The sequence below is a fragment of the Molothrus ater genome, chromosome 16 (genome assembly GCF_012460135.2).
Source record: "Molothrus ater isolate BHLD 08-10-18 breed brown headed cowbird chromosome 16, BPBGC_Mater_1.1, whole genome shotgun sequence".
Classification (NCBI taxonomy): Eukaryota; Metazoa; Chordata; class Aves; order Passeriformes; family Icteridae; genus Molothrus; species Molothrus ater.
Genome location: NC_050493.2, coordinates 949739 through 970515, shown reverse-complemented (window position 1 = coordinate 970515; position 20777 = coordinate 949739). Strand labels below are relative to the sequence as shown.

Below are 20777 nucleotides of genomic sequence, written 5' to 3'. Positions count from 1 at the left end.
TGCTTTGGCACTAACTGGGTATGAGCTGTGAGTATTTTAACTGGGATTTGTGCTTCCCCATGGCCCCCACTCCATCACTGCTTTGGGCACTAACTGGGTATGAGCTGTGAGTTCTTTAACTGAGATTTGTGCTTCCCCATGGCCCCCACTCCATCACTGCTTAGGGCACTAACTGGGTATGAGCTGTGAGTTCTTTAACTGAGATTTGTGCTCCCTGGCTCCCCCCATGACCCCCAGCTCCGTCGCTGCCTGGTGCCCGGCCCCTCCCCAGCACCCAGCAGCCAGGGCAGGGGATGCACTCACCTGTGACTATTTTTGAGGCCGTTGGGGAGGGGTTTGCCGCGGTGCCGTCTGCAGGCGGCTGCGAGGGCGGGTGCGGCGGGGGCGGCACGCTGGGTCTGTTCCTGGGCTTGGGCACGGGCCGGGGCCGGGGCAAGGTGCCCCCCTGGGGCGGGCAGGGCTCGGGGGGCACGGCGGGGGCGCTGCCCGGGTGCTTGGCCAGCGGGGGCGTGTCGGGAGGGGTGGGGGTCTGCGGCAGGGGCGCGGACGAGGAGCAGGGGGGCTGCTCCACACCCTGCTCACCAGGAGATGCTTGGCTGCTGCTGCTGCTGCTGCTGCCCTTGGGCTGCAGGGGAGGAGTTGCCTGTGCTGGGGGCTGCGGGGGTGGGTGGCTGGGAGCCTGGAGAGGGGACAGGCTGCTGGAGTATCTGCGAGGGGCAGAAACCTGGCAGGGAGAGGGGCTCTGGGCTGCTCCTGGGGATGCGTGTTGAGCAGGAGGAGAGGAGCTTCTGGCCGGGGGCTTTGGAGAGACAGAAGGAGGCTGAGCAGCTGGGGAAGAGCTTTGGCTGCCTGGCTGCCCCGGGGGAGGGTTGGCTGGCTTGGGGGGGGCTGGTGCAGGCTTCTTCATAGCTGTGGAGAGAAGAGGGGACATGTCAGCATCAGGGACAGGCAGTGACAGGACATGGGGAATAGCTTCCCTCTGCCAGAGAGTGGGGTTAGATGGGATATTGCACAGGAATTGCTCCCTGCGAGGGTGCTGAGGCCCTGGCACAGGGTGCCCAGAGCAGCTGTGGCTGTCCCTGGATCCCTGGCAATGTCCCAGGCCAGGCTGCACAGGGCTTGGAGCAGCCTGGGACAGTGGAAGGTGTCCCTGCCATGGCAGAGGACAGAACAAGATGAGTTTTAAGGTCCCTTCCAACCCAAAGCATTTTGGGATTCTACGATTCCAAACCAAGCTCCCAAAGAAAACAATCAGCAGCACAAAAAATCCCCAGCTATGTTATCAAAATGAAGTGGTGCATTATCAAGTACAAGCATTTACTGATCAATAGCTTTTGAAAGTTTGTTAAACAGCACTGGTGACACTGTCACCATTCACAGAGTCCAAAAACCACAGCTGCTTTTAAGCCAGGCCCTGGGGACAAGCCAACAGATGAAACTGCTGTCTGCATAAGGGCAGAGATGCTGACAGAGTAATTTCAGCAGCATTTCTGCAGTACCTCAAGGCTTGGAACACGGGGGCTTGGAAAGCAATGAACACACACCTCTCCTCAGGGCGTGGGGACTGGGACCAGCAGCGTTCTGGGGCTGGCTGACAGCGAGCTGGGAGCTGCTGGGCGCTGCCTGGCCCGGGGCTGGGCCTGCCTGGCCGTTCCTCACCGGGGGAGGAGTGGCTGCACTCGTGCTCTCCTTGCACTTGGAGGTGCTGCAAACAGAAGAGCCCAGGTTAGAGACGGGTGTAACCCTGATGCCTTGTCTGCCTCGGCTGCAGCTGCTCCCTTACAAACCGTGCTGTGGAGCAGATAGAGGAAACCGTTTTCATGGAAAGTGTTGTCAGGCCCTGGCACAGGTGCCCAGGGAAGGGGTGGGGTCACAGCCCCTGAAGTGTTAAAAACACGTGGATGTGGCACTTGGTGGCCCAGCGGTGAATGCTGTGGCAGTGCTGGCTGATGGGGATGATGGAGGATGAGCCGGCTGAGGTGGCTCTGGGCAGGGTCCCTCCTGTGGCCGTGCACCTGCAGGCTTCTCTCACTGCTTTGCATTTAGAGTCACCTGCAGCAATTCAGCCCTCCAAAGGACTGGCTTTATTCACTTCCACTGGCACTTTGCAGTCCCCGTTTCTCCAGGTGCTGTTAACAAACTGTGAGTACTTGCACAGAGCCTGTGCGGATTTTAAGTGCAACTTTCAGACATGACCCCCGAGGTTTCATTTCAGCTGCCTCTGCCACAAAAACCATCTGTGGAGGAAATACTGGTGTGCAGGGGATTTCCAAACGAGCAGGTTTTGTAAATATGTCACCTGAGAACGAGCTCTGTGCACAAGAGTCAGTGCTGCATCAAACCCCACGGTGGGGCTTCACCCTGAGGCTGACATTTGGAGGCACTGCAGGCTTCACACGTGGTTTGTCACAGCTCTCAGAGCACTGAGGAGCTGCCAGCAAAGTGCTGCTTCCACCCCTCACAGGAGGAACTCGGGCTGCTGCAATTAGCCTTGGAGTTCAGGGACACAAGCACAGAGCTTCAAGAGAAATTAAATAGCAAAGAGCCTGTGTACCTACTTGTCCTAAAGGAACCAACCCTTAAATATGATAAACTGACTGCCAGTTCTCTAGTAAGCAAGGCTGCTCATCACTAACACCTGCTACAGACAAATAAACAAAACAAGACATAAACAGATAACAACAAACAAGAAACAACAAACAAGACTAACAGGTTTCTGGTATTGTCACTGTAAGTTTTGCTCTTTCAGCAGCAAACCGGTATCACCTGTGTGCACATCTCCAGAACATTAACCTGGGAGGGTCAGTGTGGGCAGCAGAAACAGAGTGTATTTCTCATCATCATTTTTTCCCCCAAGAATTCCAGTGTATTAGAAGATGAGCTCCAGAACAGACAGAACTGTGCATGTTATATTAGGAGATGAATTGCAGAACACCCAGAACCATGGATGCTATTTTGTAAGACCAATTCTGTGTGTAGAACCAATCCTGTGTGTTATTTCAGAAACCCAATTGTGCAGCCATACCCGTGGCAGGAGAGCTCCTGCAGGGCAGTGCTGCCCTCACCTGCAGGGCACATCCCAGGGGCACAGGTGGCACCAGGGCAGTGCTGCCCTCACCTGCAGGGCACATCCCAGGGGCACAGGTGGCACCAGGGCAGTGCTGCCCTCACCTGCAGGGCACATCCCAGGGGCACAGGTGGCACCAGGTCACTGCCAGAGCTGCTGCCAAGGCGCTGCCAGTGCAAGCCGTGCCTCTTACCTGGCATCCTCAGTGCCTGGAGCCGGGGGCTGCTCTGCTGGGGCAGCAGAGGGAGCGGGGCCAGCCCCGGGGCCGGGCTCAGCCCCCGAGGGCGGGCAGGGCTCGGCCCCTGCGGGCTCGCAGGGCGGCAGGGGCGGCTGGAAGGCGGGCGAGGTGAGCTTTCTGCTCACTGTGCCACACCGCCGCGGGGTCACAGACAGCTCCAGCACCTTCACACCAAAGCTACAGAGAGAACAGAGAGTGAACACAGCAGGCGGCCACCCCGGGGCTGCTGCAGCAGGACTCGGGGTGTCCCACCCCCAGACAAACCCCACATGCAAAGCAGCGACGAGGAACAGCAGGCTGCACAACACCACGGGGTTAGAGCCTGCACAACGGTGTTAGAGGCACCTCTGAGCCTGCACTGGCTGCACAACACCACGGTGTTAGAGCCTGCATTGGCTGCACAACATCACGGTGTTAGAGGCACCTCTGAGCCTGCACAGGCTGCACAACACCACGGTGTTAGAGGCACCTCTGAGCCTGCACAGGCTGCACAACAGCATGGTGTTAGAGCCCCCAGTGGCTGCACAACAGCATGGTGTTAGAGCCACCACTGAGCCTGCACAACACCACGGTGTTAGAGCCACCACTGAGCCTGCACAACACCACGGGGTTAGAGCCCCCAGTGGCTGCACAACACCACGGTGTTTGTTAGAGCACCCACTGAGCCCCCAGTGGCTGCACAACACCAGCAAGGTTAAGACATGCAACAGGATTTGGCTTATCCCCACAGAGGGATAAGCTCAACAGCAGGGAACAAACGACTCAGTGACATCTGGAGACAAACACTGATGACAATGAGGTCAGAGCACTCGGGATCTCACATGTAAATACAGACATTTCCTCACATACCATGGTACTCCTCACTAAATGTATTCTGCCACATGAATTTTGTTTCTATCACACACTAAGTTGCAGCAGAGATTTTAAAAAAAGCTACTGGATACAGGCTGTGATTTGGGGGCTGGAATGAGAGATCCTTACAGTCCTCTCCAACCCAAATCTTTCTATTTGTGTTTCAAGGAAAACGGTGGAGAAACAGACCCCAACTCTAACAGATTTTAGAATGCATACAGCACATTCATTCTAGAAATTATTTCATTCTTGTTGTGTTAAACACTGAATCTTGAACTGATTTTCTTCTTCCTCTGTGAGTGCTGACAAATTTGCATGTGGCTGGTCACAGCTAACAGGTAACAACATTTGCATCAACAGCTAAAAACAAGCACATCACTTGAATACTCATGATGAGTGATAAGAATGAACGTTACACTACATGTTATATGGGAAACAGCACGTTTAACTGGGAGTTTTTAGCAGTCTACTGCTTGCTGTGGCAATACTGTACCATCATCAACTCAGAGGTCTTATCATGAAGGCACCAGGTAACACCACCTCAGCTTATGGGCTTTGAAAGAGAAGCCATGGGATACCAGAAGTTAGAGACTGAGAGAGGCTGCTGCAGACACTTGTGTGCCAGTGAATCTCACACCACCCCCAATGTGTACAGGGGAATGGAGACTGGGAGCAGCAATATCTGCTTGGGATTTGTCATGCACGGAGTGTAACTGGAAGGAAGTAACAGTACATTACCTTTGAGCCATCCTCAGGCTGCAACAACAGGGAATAAATCACTATTGTTATCTACAGCATTTCCATGAAACTCCTCTCCTGACACCAGTGAAGGTGTCTGATGGAAGCCTCATTGGAAGAGGGCTGTAATGGACCCCAAGGTGAGGATTACACCTACCTTTCCTTCTTCAGCAAATCCCCTTCCATCACAGTCATGCTCAGAGGCCTCTTCCTCTCCAGGGTCCCACATTCATAGTCATTCCCAGTGTGTGACAAGTGATTGGAATTTACAGCAGGAACTGCCACAAACGCCCCAGACACATTGAAATCTTCATCTGAAGAGGGACAGACAGAATGCCTCCTCAGACACACACACACATCCCAAGGGGTGCCTCACTGCACAAGCCACTGAGGCTGAGCTGGAGGGCAATGTAAAACTGCTGGGCTGTGGCAGAACTCACCTCCAGGGAAGAACCAGTCTGCATGCTGGATGATGGGCTCAATAACTGCCACCACATGCACCGAGGTGGCTGCTGCCATCTCAGCAAGGGATCTGTAGGAGAGATTTGAACAACGCTTTATTCAGACTTCCATCAAATAAGAAAATTAAAATAAATTCAGACTACCTAAATAACAACTTGGGCTCAGCATGATGGATCAGCTCCTCAGTACCAGAGAGAGAGCAACTGTGCTGGACTCCAGAGCATTCAGAGCTTTTGGAACACCCCTAAAACCCTCCTGCCTCAAAGGACCTCGAGGCATGGGCTGAAAGAACACTTAAAATATTTTTTAGGTAAACAGTCTGTTGCTGTGAATTGCTAAATTCCATGCTAAAGGATTTAAACCTATCAATTCTACAGCTTCACCCCGTTCTGCTCTGTAGCTCTCTTAAAAGAACTCACCCTTCATTCTTTGCCCACAACAAGTTGGGGCCCAGGACTATGGCGATGTTGCTTGGTGTCATTTTGTTAACGTCACTGTTCTGGGCAAGCTTGGCTAAAAATTTGATTAAATACCTTCAAAAAGGAAAGAAATAATTAAAGAGCAGGAACCATGAGCGTTTCTTGTTGAAAACACGTAAATAAAAATTCAAGAGCCTGTACAGAGAGCTCCCAACAAGACGGAAATGAGATGAGCAGCCTTCTTGCTTGGCAGCTGCCCAAAGCTTCTGCTCCTGACTCAGAAAAGTTGAACCGGGCAGCAAAGAAAGCAGCTCCCATCTTAGCAAAACAGAACCACAGAAATATTGTACTTCCAGAGAAAAACCCTTAATTTCAGCTAGTTTTATGTCCAGTGATGGAAATTCCATGCTTCTAGGAATCACCAGAGCTGGTTTTGTTCCGGTTCATTTCCAAAACAAAAAACCAAAAGGAAAAATGAGATGTTTAAGACAGATCCAGGTGATTTCTAAGACTGGAAACTACAGCAAAGAGCAGAGCATGAGCCATAAGTAGAAAGGCTCTGTGCATCACTGTTCCCTGACAGCCAATAGGGAATCAATCTGAGGACACCTCCTATGCATGGCCACTGCTGCACGAAACAAGAGGTATTTTTATAAATCTCACGGAATTTGGCCACAACAGCACACCTGGATTAGAGTTCAGTTTAATTGGCTTTGAGGTGCAAAGCAGCTGAGCTAAGAGATGTTCTCACCTACCTGAAGTTAACACGGTAATGCTCAGGTAATCTGTTACAAATCCTCCATAACTCCTGCAGCTTCTTATCCTGGTCCTGAATGCTGAAAGGACAAAAAATGCCATGACATCTTACTTTCAGGGCAGGAACTAGCTCCTGCAGTGCAAAGAGATGATGGTATCAACTTCCATTGATGCCAAAGAAATGTTTTGTACTCAGTAACCTGCTTGTCAGATCCCTGAATTATCCCTACCTGCAACAAAACTGCTTGAGCATCAATAATGTGCAGCCAGCAGCCTGAAGCAGCCCTAAGAGCTAAACAAAGTAGATATTTCACCATATTTTGTGCAATTTTTTTTTTTGGTGCTATTTATTATTTAAAATAATTTGTTACACAAAATACCCGTTAGTGAAATAACAACTGTGTGAGCTTGGCTGTTTCTTTTGAATTCATCTGTGAAGAATGAAATTTAACAGAGATATGCAGCATGACTTCCTCCACAGCTATTTCTAGCGTGCTTACTTGGCAGCTTGTGTCCACTCCTCATACAGGCTGTAGGTCATGAGAGGCTCTGGTAGCTCCCTCAGATAGGATTTCAAGGCACCTGCAATGCAGACAGGGACAGGTTGGTTCCTCAGCCACTGCTTTCACACTCCAGGGAAAATTCTGCCCTCACTTTGCAGTTTGATCTGTGCAGTGAATTCCAAGTACCAGGGAAAGTGGCCAGACCTGACACTTGCTCAGATCCAGCACAAAGGGGCTGTCAGGAATTGGTGCAATTTGACAGAAACATGCTTTAAACTCTGAATCATCTCTTCAGGACGAAGGACTTCTTATAAAGATGTACTGAAGGTCTACACACAGCTCTAATCTACCCTGACCATGTCAGCACTCTTGTCATGAGAGATGTGGCAGCTGGGCCATTGTGACCACCTGAATTTTACACACCATAGTCACAAATACAGCAGCTGTGATCAGCACAGGCACCCTACGCTTATCTGTGTCAAACTGTGCAGTGAACTGTCCACTGGCTGTCCCTTCTCCCAGTGTAACTGTGGAGATCACCCCCCGAACAGCAGGAACCTGTGCTGTGTCAATTGACACCTGGTTTGCATTCAGAACACCCCAATACCTGCAACAGCGTGGGGATCTGAGTAAAACTCATCAAGCTGGGATGTGGAACAGTCCAGGGCAGCTTTCAGCTTTTTTAACTTGGAGGCTCCAGCAGCAATTCTGAACAAGCCCTGCACCAGAGAAGTGAAATGCATTGATTGGTAAGCACACATGGGCAGAGTTTCACAACAGAACACTCCAGCTTTGCTGCCTTCCCCTGACAGCTGTGACCCAGCTGGCCCTTCATGTGCCCTGTCACTGCCACCTGGGCATGGGTCAGCTCTGTCCCACCCTGGGCCCACCCCTAATTTCACTGTATGTGCATCCACTTCCAAAATCCTTCACACAGTGCTGAGGTTATTCTGTTGCAAAACATTTACCAACTATTAAATGAAGAAATTAGTTAAGCAACATATTAACAAACAGACCCCAGTTTATGAGCTTCACTGGGCCCTCCTCCCCCTGTTCCTGGGCTGTGATCTGGCATCACCCAGCTCCTCTCTCATCCCTGTGATCTGGCATCACCCAGCTCCTCTCTCATCCCTGTGATCTGGCATCACCCATCTCTTCTCTCACCCCTGTGATCTGGCCAGGAATCACCCAGCTCCTCTCTCATCCCTGTGATCTGGAATCACCCAGCTCCTCTCTCATCCCTGTGATCTGGCATCACCCAGCTCCTCTCTCACCCCTGTGATCTGGAATCACCCAGCTCCTCTCTCATCCCTGTGATCTGGCATCACCCATCTCTTCTCTCACCCCTGTGATCTGGAATCACCCACCTCCTCTCTGTGACCCAGCATCACCCACCTCCTCTCTCATGCCTGTCTCCAGCAGCATCATGACACAGGCCTCGATGGGAACCGCGATTTCCCGCCCGCTGCGCTTCAGGTGCTCTTCCAGGGGAGTTCCAAACGCTGGTTTTTCAGTCCATTTGTCTAAGTTGGAGAGTATCAAAACACTGAGCAGGATATCTACCAAAGCCTTGAATTACAGCCCAGGCAAGAAGAGAAGAAAGCCTCTAGTACAGCACAGAAACGTTCACACTACAGCAGGAGTTTAACAGCCCTTGATTGGTAAAGTCCCTTGGATCATGAGCAAAGAGAAAATGAGGCTGCTGGTGGTCAAGAAAAAAAATACTTCTGCATCTTTCTGGATGGAAAATCACATACAAATTCTGTGTGTAACTGGAATTGTAAATAACAAACCCCAACAAGTGCCAGCACAAGGCTGCACGTTCCAGTAACACTGATTTGGCTCTGCAAGAATCGGTGAGGAAAATTTTGTCCAGATTGCATGACCTGGGCTGATTTTGGTTTTAACTGTATTTCAGGTGAATAAAAACTGAGCTGTTTTATTCCTTAAATTTGATCCCTTAAATCAGCAAATTCCAATGGGTGTTAACAGCCCCAGTGTATCACATCAGAACTACCATGGTAACAGCCCAGCACCTTAACATTCAAATTTTCAATTTCATTCTTCAACTCTTGTTTAACTCCAATTTGCACAAATTTCTCCAAATTGAATGTGAATTTCTTCTTTCCTATCATTTATGTTCTGACCCATTTCTGCTACTTTAACTGAAAAAATGCAGATGTAAAAGGTTATTGTTAGTACAGATGTGTTATTTCTTTTATGTGGAAAAGAGGCCAAGAAGGACAAAAACTTCAGAGGACTTCAAAGAGTGCTCTGAAGGCAAAGTGTTTCTGCAAAGGATTTAATTCACCCCTTTTCTTTACAAAACCACATCAATCACCTCCCTTGTCCTGTTTTAGTCCCTCTCATTTGTTAACATGCCATGAGATGCACAAGGCATTTCCCAACCTCTGCAAATTACAGCAAACATCAGGAAAAGAAAGCTCAGCACTGGTTCAGAGTGCCAGCTCCCATCCCTGGCACTGCCCCAGGCCAGGCTGGACAGGCCTTGGAGCAGCCTGGGACAGTGGGAGGTGTCCCTGCCATGGCAGGGGTGGCACTGGATGGGCTTTAGGGACCCTTGAACCCAAACCTTTATGGGATTCTGACTGGCACTGCAGCTAGGAACACAAGGTGAGAAATTCCCTGCATTCAGCACTTGGCCACCACGGCTCCCAGCCCCTTCTAGGGAGGCCAGTTCTGAAGCCTTTGCTGCTCAGCTGCTCTGTCCCAACTTTCCATGCAAAAATAACAAATTTCAAGCAGCCATATCCACAAAGAACGTTCTGCACAGCCCTGCTGCTGTAGCAGCATCATCTCCTCTCCCACAGAGTGCAGATACCCCACAGCATTTTCCACAATGCTCCCACTGATTTATGTATTGAATTGGTTCATCTTTAACAACCTTCACCAGCTGAAGATACCTGAATACCTGAACCTGCCTCAGCTCAGACTCTATTTGCCCTCAGACTCTGTTCACCTATTGCTCCAAAGATTCAGGGACAGCCCAGCCAATATTTTGGGGAGTAGTTTCCAAAACACACAGTGCATCTTCATCCCAAAGGAAGGCCCCTGGCAGTGAAAGCTTAGCAGCAGTTCCAGTTCTTCTTAGGGAAGAAATGAAGCTGTACAATTCCATTTTTTAACAGCTGATAATCAGCACAAGAACCCAAACTCTCTGTTTCCCTGCATGCAGTGCACACTGGGGAAGAGGACTGCACAAAATGAGGGGAAAAAAAAAATCCAGCTCTTTAAAATCCATGGAGTTTTCCTGATAATCACCTGTAAGCACTCAGGAACCAAATCACACAGTGACACTTCCATTGGCCTGATGAGCCAGCTGTGACTCAGCAAAAGGGCACAAGGAAAACAGGTAAGCAAATAGGAAAATCCTTCCTTTAGCCCAGTGGGTATGAGAGAGATCCTTAATTAATATTTGATTAGTGTGTTAAACATGGCTGGAGAGCTCTGGAGAACAGGAAGATGGAATTATGCTCGGGAATGTAAAACTGTTAAGCAGATCAAAATGGCCTCATTAAATCAGTCTGCATGCAAGAGAATCAAGAGAGAGGAGGAGAATATTGTGCATAGGTGGCACAGGCAAGGAGAAGCATCAGCCAGAGCACAGGTTACTTTACCTTGGTGGGCTTGAATTTCGGGTAGGACCTTTTCTATGACTGCTAATGCTTTTCTATGGTAATCTGCTTGTGCTTCTAATAACTGAGAACAGAAGCCACATTTTAAAAACAAAAAGAGCATTAGCTTCTGATGAGCACATAAGACAAGACTAAAGGTTTAGCACACAAATGCCACCTCTGGAACGCAGTGTGTGTGCCCAGCTGTGCAGAGGCAGAGCCCAGGGGCAGCACTCACCGTGACAAAGCAGCGGGCGTACTCCCCCTCCTTGGACACAAAGCTGTACATGTCTGCAGCCAGCTGATCCTTTGGGGAACATGCAAACCAGGACAGCACATTTACTCATCTCAAATCACACAGACTCCTTGATTGTGTTTATTTTGCCTGCAGGAAGTTTGAACTAAGAAGCTGTAATGCACCCGCTCTGATCCAAGTGCTCTGCAAGCTTCAATCATTTCTTCAAAATGATTTCAGAATCTAAACTCTGGTTTATCCAGCAAAGCAGTTGCCCCCTTCAGTCAAGGACACATTGCCATTCAGTCCAGTTATTTATAGCACTCAAAGACAAGTACTAATAAAAATGGTTTCAGTTCTCAGTACTCAATGGAGCACTTGCAGCTGAGAAGTGAAAATGAATGTGAGCTGCTCAGAGGTGTCACAGGTCCTGGGAGGTGTCACAGGCCCAGCTTCAGTTTCCTCCAGGTGCCTGCAGCCACAGCTGCTCCACGGCACCCTGAGCATTCATTCACGGCCAGGACACAGCTGGCTCAGAGTGAAACTGAAAATAATGTCCAGTACCCAACCCAGAAACAGCCTGGCTGGAGTTCCTCATTGAACTACAGCAATCCAGAGATCAGCTGGCATGAAAATGCCCCCAGGACAGGCACTGTCACAGCCACATGATCTGCAGCTGCACAACTGGGCAATTCCATGGGAGCTGTGGAAGGGACACTCATCCTGTCCTTACCTTGCACTGCTCTACTTTATTTCCAGCTTCATCCATCTCTTCCTTAAGAGATTCTATTTTTGAAGGATGCACTTGGAAATTTGTTCCTGAAGTCTTGTGGGCTTGGTTGTATCTGGGGAAGAAAAGTTTCATTCTGTGAGAATCAATATTCAACACAAATCTGCATTTATGGCTCCCTTGGAACTGGTTTCTCTCTCCAGGAACAATCCCCACAGTTCCAGAGGTTTTCCAACAGAACCAAAAGGTTCCAAACACAGCAGTCATGACATGCTGACATAACCCACCAGCAGCTACAAAAATCACCAGGATCCTGTGTCTGCCCCATGCCATGGGTGTGGAATATGCTGAAAATGGCTCCCCCAGTTCTCAGGGCAGGGTAAAACCATCCCAAGGCACTCAAGGGTGAGGTGGACAACCCAGGAGCCTCCCAAGGAGATGGCTCCACACAGGGCTCTAAAAGCACCTGCTGTGGTTACACAGGGAGGCTCCTGCTCCCTCTTTGAGCTGAGAACTTCAGTGATTCCTTATTTAAGTTAAGCACTTGTATGAACTGGAAACTGGATGAGTTTCCAACTTTTTCCAGTTATATAAAGGCACATAAGAACTCTGAAATCTTGATTCTGTTTGGATCTAGCAGTCATGGATCCTCTTCTGGTGTAATTGAAAAGTAAGTTTGTCTTTTTTCACCCATTGCCTGCTCACAGCAGCATTTCAGGAGCAAGCACCAGAGCAGAGCAGGTGCCATGAGATGCCAACAAGGAGCTCAAAGGGACAGAAAAGCAGCCAGGAACTAAAATGCTCTCCTACCTTCCCCTTGCAGAATCCCAGTCCAGCACCAGCTTTGCAAGCTGCTTCCTCTGCTTCTGAATGTTTGGGATCTCTGTCTGAAATGAGAATTAGAGGCTTACATTCAATTTTGAATTGTGCACTGTAACAAATTACATGTTGTAGGTTTCATACCCACTTTCCACCACCAACACAGGGCTCCTTAAAGCAGTTTTTTAGTACCAGCACTGAGATAAACCCCTTTTGCTCAGATTATGCATCAATCCAGATGTGTTCTCCTCTCAGGCTGAGCTGTCTCACCTCTGTCAGCAGGCACAGTGGGTCTATAACTTCTCTCTCAATCTGTACTTCATGCTGGGAGAGCTCCATTGCCAGTTTATTCTCTGCATCCCCACAGGTATCCAGCATTTTCCTGAAAGAATTACAGAAATTGTCATGGCAGTTACTGACTGAAGAAGGACTGAAGGCAGAGCAGAGCTGTAGAAAGCAAAGCATCCCTTCATGGCCTGAACCCAACTGCTCTGTGGTCTCTTGGAGCAACCTGGGACAGGCAAGTGCTCTTATTAAACCTTTTTCTTCTAAATTCCTGAGCCATGACAGCACTTTGGAGGCTTCCAGACATCCAGGTGATTCCAGCAGCCCTGAGGCACAGAAGTCAGTCAGGATTTATTTCCAAGCCCACCCTTCCATCTCACAGAGAAACTGCTCCATGCCCTATTTCACTTTCTCCTAAGCCCCTTTAATGTGAAGGTCTTGACACCCTAATTCCCAGCAATCCCATCCCCAGCATCTCAGGCTCCAAACCCATGACCTGACCTTCATTTTATGCTTGTTATAAGGAAAACCCCTATTCTGTAAGATTTTTATCCAGGTTTAAATCTCCTGCAGTGGCTCAGGAATATGTCCTCAGAGGTTTCTGAGGTCATTCTACACTGTCTCCATAAGAATTCCCACCAGCAATGACAAAACCCACCTGGCTCCAGGAATTCAGCACAGGGAGGTTCATTTGTTTCAGCACTTTCCTGTTAATTGCAAATAACCTTGCCAGGATAGATAAATCTGGGCTACTTTGAACTAGGAGCCATTAATGCAAATTGACATTATCTTAAGTCATCAATTCAAACCTGCAGAATGCAGTTTAAAATAAAAATGCAGTTTAATTATAGAATACGCAACATTTTAAACTTCAAATGGAGATGATAATTCTACTAACCCACAAAGAAAAAAGCCATTTTAAAAGCTTTTATGATAGCAGAGAATCAGAATCCTCTGGAATGTAATTCAGCCTAAAACTTGTCCCCACATCATTCCAGAAAAACTGCTTGCTCACAGTTTCTCCCTCTGGATTAGAGAAAGAATCTAGAAATATTAAGTTTTATTAGACTGAAACCAGCCTTTGTGCACGCAGAGGTTCTAATGAGAGCCCTGCAGGCAATAAGATGTCAGACAGCAAGTCAGGGAAAAAGGCAAACACTTACCCCAGCAGAGTTTCATCACTCAGCTGGATGGAGCCCTCCTGCATGTTTTGAGCCAGAGCTGTTAGAGGAAGTTTTTTCTGTGGAACAGAAGGAACAGTGCTTAGCTTGGTGCTCTCACTCTTTCCAGCACATCCCCTCTCAGGTTCTGCTCCCCCTCCATATGGTTTCTATTACACAAACACAGCTCATTCTTGGACTCCAGGAAAATGCCAAGTCACAAAAAGTTTCAAGACTCCTGTTCTCAGACACTCTGAAAAGCACTTTCTTCTCAGTTTTAGCTGGAATGACTGGCCCAAAGCGTATCTCAGCCACTGCCAAGGAGAGAGAAACAGCTTTGAGCTGAGATTTAAGCACCCAGCTTCTCACCTCTCTCACCTGTGTGCCCCTGCTCCAGGTCTCTGTTCCTCAATAAAAGGAAAGCGGGAATGTGATTTCTTTCTGCCTCTGATGCTCTAAGAAAACCCACCTACAGCTTTGCTAAGGAGGGCAGAACCAAATGTGTACAGAAAAGCATTTCCAGCCAGCCCAGCTGTCAGGGGCCCAGGGCAGCTCCAGACCTGAGGAGCTGGGGCAGAGCTGCAGAGCTGCAATCACCTGCCCTGGCTGGGGCAGAGCTGCAATCACCTGCCCTGGCTGGGGCAGAGCTGCAATCACCTGCCCTGGCCGGGGCAGAGCTGCAGAGCTGCAATCACCTGCCCTGGCCGGGGCAGAGCTCCAGCTCATCTCATCTCCCCTGGCTGGGGCAGGAGAGCCCCCAGCACCCAGCAGGGACACCAAGTGTCTTGGCACTGCTGAGCTGCTCCAGCCTGTGCTGGGGTCGGGTGGCACTGGGCTGGCACTGGTGTTTCACTGGGATGTCACTGGGATGTCACTGGGGTGGCACTGGGGTGTCATTGGAGTTTCACTGAAATGTCACTGGGGTTGAACCGGACTGTCACTGGGATTTCACTAGGATGTCACTGAAGTTTCACTGGGCTGTCCCTGGGGTGTCCCTGGGGTGTCAGTGGGCTGTCACAGCAGTGTCACTGGAGTTTCACTGGGGTGTCACTGAGGTTTCAGTGGGGTTTCACTGGGATGTCACTGGGCTGTCACTGAAGTTTCACTGAAGTGTCACTGTGGTGTCATCAGTGCCAGCAGCGAGATGCTCTGGCAGAGCTGTGCTGCCCTGGCAGAGCCGTGCTGCCCTGGTGGCACCCCCAGCTGTACTCACGTGTCTCTTGTCAGGGTCAGTGCCATGCTGGCCCTGCAGACAGGCAATCAGCCTCTTCTGGGCCAGGTGGCACACGGACCTCACGGCATCCAGCCGCCTCTCGATCTGCTCGGCCACAGGGGAGGAAGAGAAAACAACACAAAAACCAGAAGTTATTTCCCTGGCCTCAGCAGAAAACCTTCCCCCTGGACCACACGCTGCTCTGGGCTGCAGATTTCTCAAATTCTCCAGCTTACAAGAAGTGCAGCTGCTTAGCAGAAGTGCCTGACAGCAAAAATGCTTGGGGGGAAACTGAAATTGGTTTTTCTCTTCAGTGGCACAGGAATTCAGTCAGAGCTCATGGCACTGGAAAGTGGGAAAGGGAAAAAGCATTGCCTGCTTGGCACCTCAGCAAAAGGGAATCAGGGTGGCACCTGGCATCTGAGATGAATGGCACATGCAGGTACCCAAGACACTACTTTAGAGAGAAAACTGTGGGAAAACTCATCATTTTCATCATTTTCACTGAGACCTTGCGAAGTAGGTGCTGGAGACACATCTGACAGCTCCTTCCCACTGTGCAAACCTGTACTCCAAGCTCCTCCTGCACGGCCTTCCCTGGCTGTTAAACACAAGGACAAAGCTCCCACATGCTGAGCAAAACAGAATTTCCAGGGAGAGACTACTGAGGTTCAAATGGGATATGGAATTAAAAAATAGGAGTCAAAGCCCAAACAAGAGTTCTGTTTATCAGCATCCAATTCAAACATGGCTTAATACACAGCCTGTGAATAGGACAAATATATACACGATAAACTGTTCTTGTAAGGGATTTAAAGCAAGGAATTTGGACTATTTTATTTCAAAGAACACCAAAAACAAACACAGAGATGAGCAGTGGGACAGAACTGCTCATGGCACTGAGCTCTCTGTGCACAGCACCCAAAGAATGCTGTTTATCTGCATTTTGATGACTCACCAAGAATAACAGGAGGCCCTTTGGAATGGGTTCTATTTAAAAAGCAAGGGGAAAAAAAAAGTAGATTTCATCTGTAGAAAGAATCTGAACAGATTCCAGTTTTTGATACAGCTCTAAAATCACTTTTATTATATTTTCAGGAGGGCAAAATGAACCCAAGTTGAAGTGCTCAAAACGATCAGTAAAAATCTATTAGGGTAGAAAAAGCTGCAGAGAAACTGCCCAGAGATTGCTCTGAGAACACAAGGCTCTGCCTTTTATCTACAGAGCATGGAGCAACAAATTCAAAATTAAATCCGGGTGGGAAAAGTCCATAAGGAGATCAATGAACAAGCAGGTATTGTTTGTGCCCTATTGCTGCAGCCAAGATTATTCACTTCCCTTGTGTTATCTTCAAAATGAAATTCTGGAATAGTTTAGGGTGGAAGGGACCTTCAATCCCATCCAGGGCCAGGGACACCTCCCACTGCCCCAGGCTGCTCCAATGTCCAGCCTGGCCTGGGCACTGCCAGGGATGCAGGGGCAGCCCCAGCTGCTCTGGGCACCTGTGCCAGGGCCTGCCCACCCTCCCTGGGAGCAAACACCACCACCACATTCTAAGCCATCCTCCTGTCACAGAATAATTCCCTTTTGCGAGGTCAGGCAGTTCTAACACTGAGCACAGGGTGCCACCCTGGGGCTGAGGCACCTCTGAGCCCCTGGCACAGCCTGGGCAGCCCTGCCTGGGGCTCCTTGGAAAGCTCTGCAGCTCCCACACTGCCGAGGCTCTTTCCAGGCACCCTGAGCTGCAGAGAGGGCAGAGGACTGACAGCAGAACATGACCCCACAACTTCAGTCCTACCCTCTCCTCTCTGATCTGCTCTCCAGGGCAGAGATGGCAAGAACGCCACAAAGGACATTAATCTCCCTCAAGCCACCTCTGAAGTGACAACGTGACCCAGGGGCCACGCTGTCTGTCCCCTCAGGCCATCCCCAGAGTACAGAACATCACACAATTGCTTTATTATCTGCCACGGGGCCGTGCCAGAAAGCAGGGCTATTGTAAAGGCCTTTTGAGCACTGAATTATAGCCCTTGTCTTCAGATGAAACACACTGAACAGACACTTGAAATGGAGCACAACCCTTCAGAAAACAGAACAAAAAAAGGCTGCAACAATCCTGTGGCAAAGCTTGGGCTAAATATAAAAAAGCCCAACTGTGAGCCATGTTTGTGAAGTGAGCAGCACCATGTTTCCAAACTCGTGGGTTAGATAAGAGCCTCCTGCCCCTGCTCAAGCCCCCAAGAGCAAACAAACAAGTGAGTAAATTCTTCCACTTGGGTGTAGCCAGGCTGCTCGGGGCCTGGGAAAGCCTTGCTTGCAAAATTTTTTTGGCAACAAGCAGCAGAGCTTTTGGCTTTCACTTCTTGTTACTATTCTGCAGCTAAGCAAGAAACCAGCTGGGCTCTCACAGGCTACCAAGGTGTTTAACATCCTTTGTGCCACTGAGCTGCACACCTCCTCAGAAACTAAGAACAGAACTGTCAAACTGGGAAGGGATTTTTAGTTTAAATAAAGCAATCCCCTGAAAAGAGGGTGAAATGTTTCAGGTCCCTGTTACACTGGCACAGGGTGCCCAGAGCAGCTGGGGCTGCCATGGATCCCTGGCAGTGCCCAAGGCCAGGCTGGACAGGGCTGGAGCAGCCTGGGACAGGGGAAGGTGTCCCTGCCATGGCAGGGGTGGCACTGGATGGGCTTTGAGGTCCCTCCACCCCAAACCAGTCTGGGACTCTGCAATTCTGGGTATTTGTGCTGAATTCGTGTCTGAAGGCTGGCACACTCCCTCAGGTGCCTCCTGGACCAGGAGAGCTCTGAACCAGAGGCAGCTCCATCACCTGCCTGGCCTCCCTGCTCCACCTGCAGGCCCTGAGCTCAGGCTGAGGTGCTCTGTGATGAATCAGAAATGAGCACCACAGTCGAGTCCAGGAGCAGCCAGCCTGACTCCCCTCCCTGGATCTGTGCTCCTTTCACAAACCCTTCACAGAGAAACCAGGGGAAGACAACTATGTGGGACAAGTCTGCAGGCAAATCTGCTCCGTGGAAGCAGTCACCCTTGTTAATGTGACAGTTGCAGCTTAAATTCCACCATGAAAGTCGTGTTTGATGAGATGATAAATCTGCACAGAGATGACAAGTCTGCAAACAAATCGATGTCAGCGTGACAAATCTGAGAACAAGTATCACAGCTAAACAAGAAGCGTTTGTACACTCACTTCAAGCAGTAACAGACTTTATTAGTGAGCACTTGGGATGATTTTTGTGCCACTTCTGTTAAGGGCCAGTTGATGTGTCCAGGTGAAAGCAGTGAGCACAGAAAGCAGCTGTGCCCAGCAGGGTTTCCTCATCCTCCTCAGACAGACTGGCACACCACCAGCACCAGTGGCTCCTGGGGAACAGCAGGCCTGTTCATCTCATTAAAAGCAGGAATGGTTCCTCTTCCACTCTACCAGGCCATGTGATTGCACTCAGAAACAGAAATAACTGAGTTTTTCTACTCAAAATGTACCTGTGTTTTCAGGTGCTGAAAAATCCAGGGTTCCATCCCTGACACGTGCAGTATTTCTCCCCACACCAGGTACTCCACAAACCTCAGAAAGCTCACACATCACAGCATTAAAAAAATACATATGAAGCATGTTACAATACCTGCAACAGGTCTTCACTGAGTACCTCTGTTCTCTCAGCCCTAAGGGAGGAAAAAAGACCATTGTCAGACAACTGGCATGTTCAGGGTCACAGATTGCCTCAACAATTCCAACAAAACCTGCTCAGTTCCAAGTTATGATGCTATGACAGCAAACAGCACCATGTTCACCTGTCCCAGGGGGTTGGAAGCCCTGACACCCCTGGAGTGCCCACCCTGCAGCACAAATCCACTGCACCAAGCCCCAAATGCTGATTCCAACTGCATGTGGAATAACCCAAAGCAAACTGAAGCCACTGCACCAAGCCCCAAATGGTGATTCCAACTGCACATGGAATAACCCAAAGCAACCTGAGCCAGTGCACCTGAGTGTACAGGAATATAAAGCCATGAGAAGCACAGGGGAGGCACCATCCTCTCTCTGAGCTGAAGCACTGCAGAGCTTTATCCCTCAGAAGCAGTGGGGATAGCAGCCTGAAGCTCCCACAGCCAGCCTTCACCAGAAACCCCCATCCCCTCATCCTGCTGAACTCCCAGCACTAAACCAGAGGGTCTGGTGCTTGACAAGCTCAGCAGAATCCATGGCATTCCCAGGAAAGGCTGCCTTCCACAGAACAGCACTTCCAAAGGCTGCAGACACTCTCCTGTCCCTGCACACACCTCACACCCCTGCCAGCCCAGCTCACACAAACTTAAATCGTTCAATGTTGACACAGGTTTATTTGTTGTTGGCTCTGTGGCTCTAGCAGTGACTGAGTCTCCCTTTGCCAGGCCTATAAAATAAAGATAAATTCAGTTTCCCCAATCTCTCCCTCCCTGCGCTCACCGTTACTACACATCTACACCAGGGAGCACTTGGAGGGACTCCAGGACACTCTCTTCCTGTTCTGAGAGTTTCCCCTGCTGCTGCCAGAGTCCCTCAGCTACTCCAGCCTTTATCAGCTCCTGCAATCTGTCAAACAACCCACTGCAAACCCGGGCACGCACAGCAAGCTCGTGTTCCTGATCAGCCCTCAGCAGCTGAACGTGCCAAAAGCCTCCAAGGACAAGATTCCTTCAGGTTTGGGTCGGTGCTTTTAAAGCATTTATTTGAATTCGATTTTACAGCACATTATCTGCTTCAACTAGTTGTGAACCATAAGGTGTTTAATAATTAAATTATTAATAGCAGATGAATAATTTAATTATTAAAAAAAACAGATTAATAATTGAATTATTAAGGCAGCCAGAATAAGGTAAAAGCTCAGAGCCTCAGCCAGACTCAGACAAAAGCAGCTGAAATACTCTGACAGCACTGTAATATTTATTTGTTGAGGAAAACACAGACAAGATTGATAAACTTTTCTCCCACCCAAACAGAAACATTTCGTCTGACGGAAATTACATCCTGTTAGAGAGCAATTATTTATACTTATTATTTATATATTTGTATTGTACTGCTGCATAACCCACTCTGCTGTAACCACAACTTTAATTCAAATCCCCTCAAACATTAGAATAGAGCTTCCATACAACTTTAGAGTTAAACAAAGTTTGGTTTCTCCTTTCCTTTCCCTAGGATATTCTATCCACTGGAGTGAATGGTGGTGGCTCAGTACTGTGCCAGCAGAGCAGAAGTTTGCTCCCAGTTTAAATGTGCTTACCCACATACTGTGGATCATTCTGTGAAGTGCAAAATAATTGTATTTATTTTTGTCAAACTGAGCTGGTTTCTGCAGGACGCAGAGCCCCAGTGGCACAATGCAGGTGTCCTCCCTGGGGATGCTGTCCCTGCCCTGGGTGGCAGCAGGAGCAGGGCCAGGCCAGGCAGAGCAGAACAGCCCCTGCTGGTGATGTCAGGCTCGGAAGTGCAGCCAGGGAAAACCTCACCCTTCCTGCAGGCCCACATTCCACCTTTAATAAGGAAGCCAAGAAAGAGCCACTAAATAATGTTGTTTTTCAGTGATCACAACCATGAAAGAGAAGACTCAACCCTGTGATAGCAGCACAGCTCATCTCCTCTCTGCACAGGGGAAAGCAGCAAA

At 49.3% G+C, this 20777-nt stretch overlaps 1 protein-coding gene across 4 annotated transcripts in view; it reads right to left on the bottom strand.

Annotated features, from left to right (window-relative positions):
- Positions 1-20777, bottom strand: part of ARHGAP17 (Rho GTPase activating protein 17) — a 41686-nt gene that overhangs the window by 5519 nt on the left and 15390 nt on the right. For 3 of the 4 annotated variants that reach the window (XM_036392300.2, XM_036392301.2, XM_036392302.2), the window contains exons 2-19: positions 18756-18795; positions 15113-15217; positions 13903-13979; positions 12725-12836; positions 12446-12522; positions 11639-11750; positions 10909-10977; positions 10674-10755; positions 8431-8558; positions 7643-7754; positions 7033-7114; positions 6532-6612; positions 5777-5890; positions 5336-5427; positions 5053-5209; positions 3261-3482; positions 1545-1705; positions 304-909 (exon numbers count right to left, since the gene is read on the bottom strand). In XM_036392300.2, coding sequence (XP_036248193.1) covers positions 304-909; positions 1545-1705; positions 3261-3482; positions 5053-5209; positions 5336-5427; positions 5777-5890; positions 6532-6612; positions 7033-7114; positions 7643-7754; positions 8431-8558; positions 10674-10755; positions 10909-10977; positions 11639-11750; positions 12446-12522; positions 12725-12836; positions 13903-13979; positions 15113-15217; positions 18756-18795 — 2429 coding nt within the window. The remainder of the gene's footprint in view (positions 1-303; positions 910-1544; positions 1706-3260; positions 3483-5052; positions 5210-5335; positions 5428-5776; positions 5891-6531; positions 6613-7032; positions 7115-7642; positions 7755-8430; positions 8559-10673; positions 10756-10908; positions 10978-11638; positions 11751-12445; positions 12523-12724; positions 12837-13902; positions 13980-15112; positions 15218-18755; positions 18796-20777) is intronic. The other variant, XM_036392305.2, reaches the window with a different exon arrangement.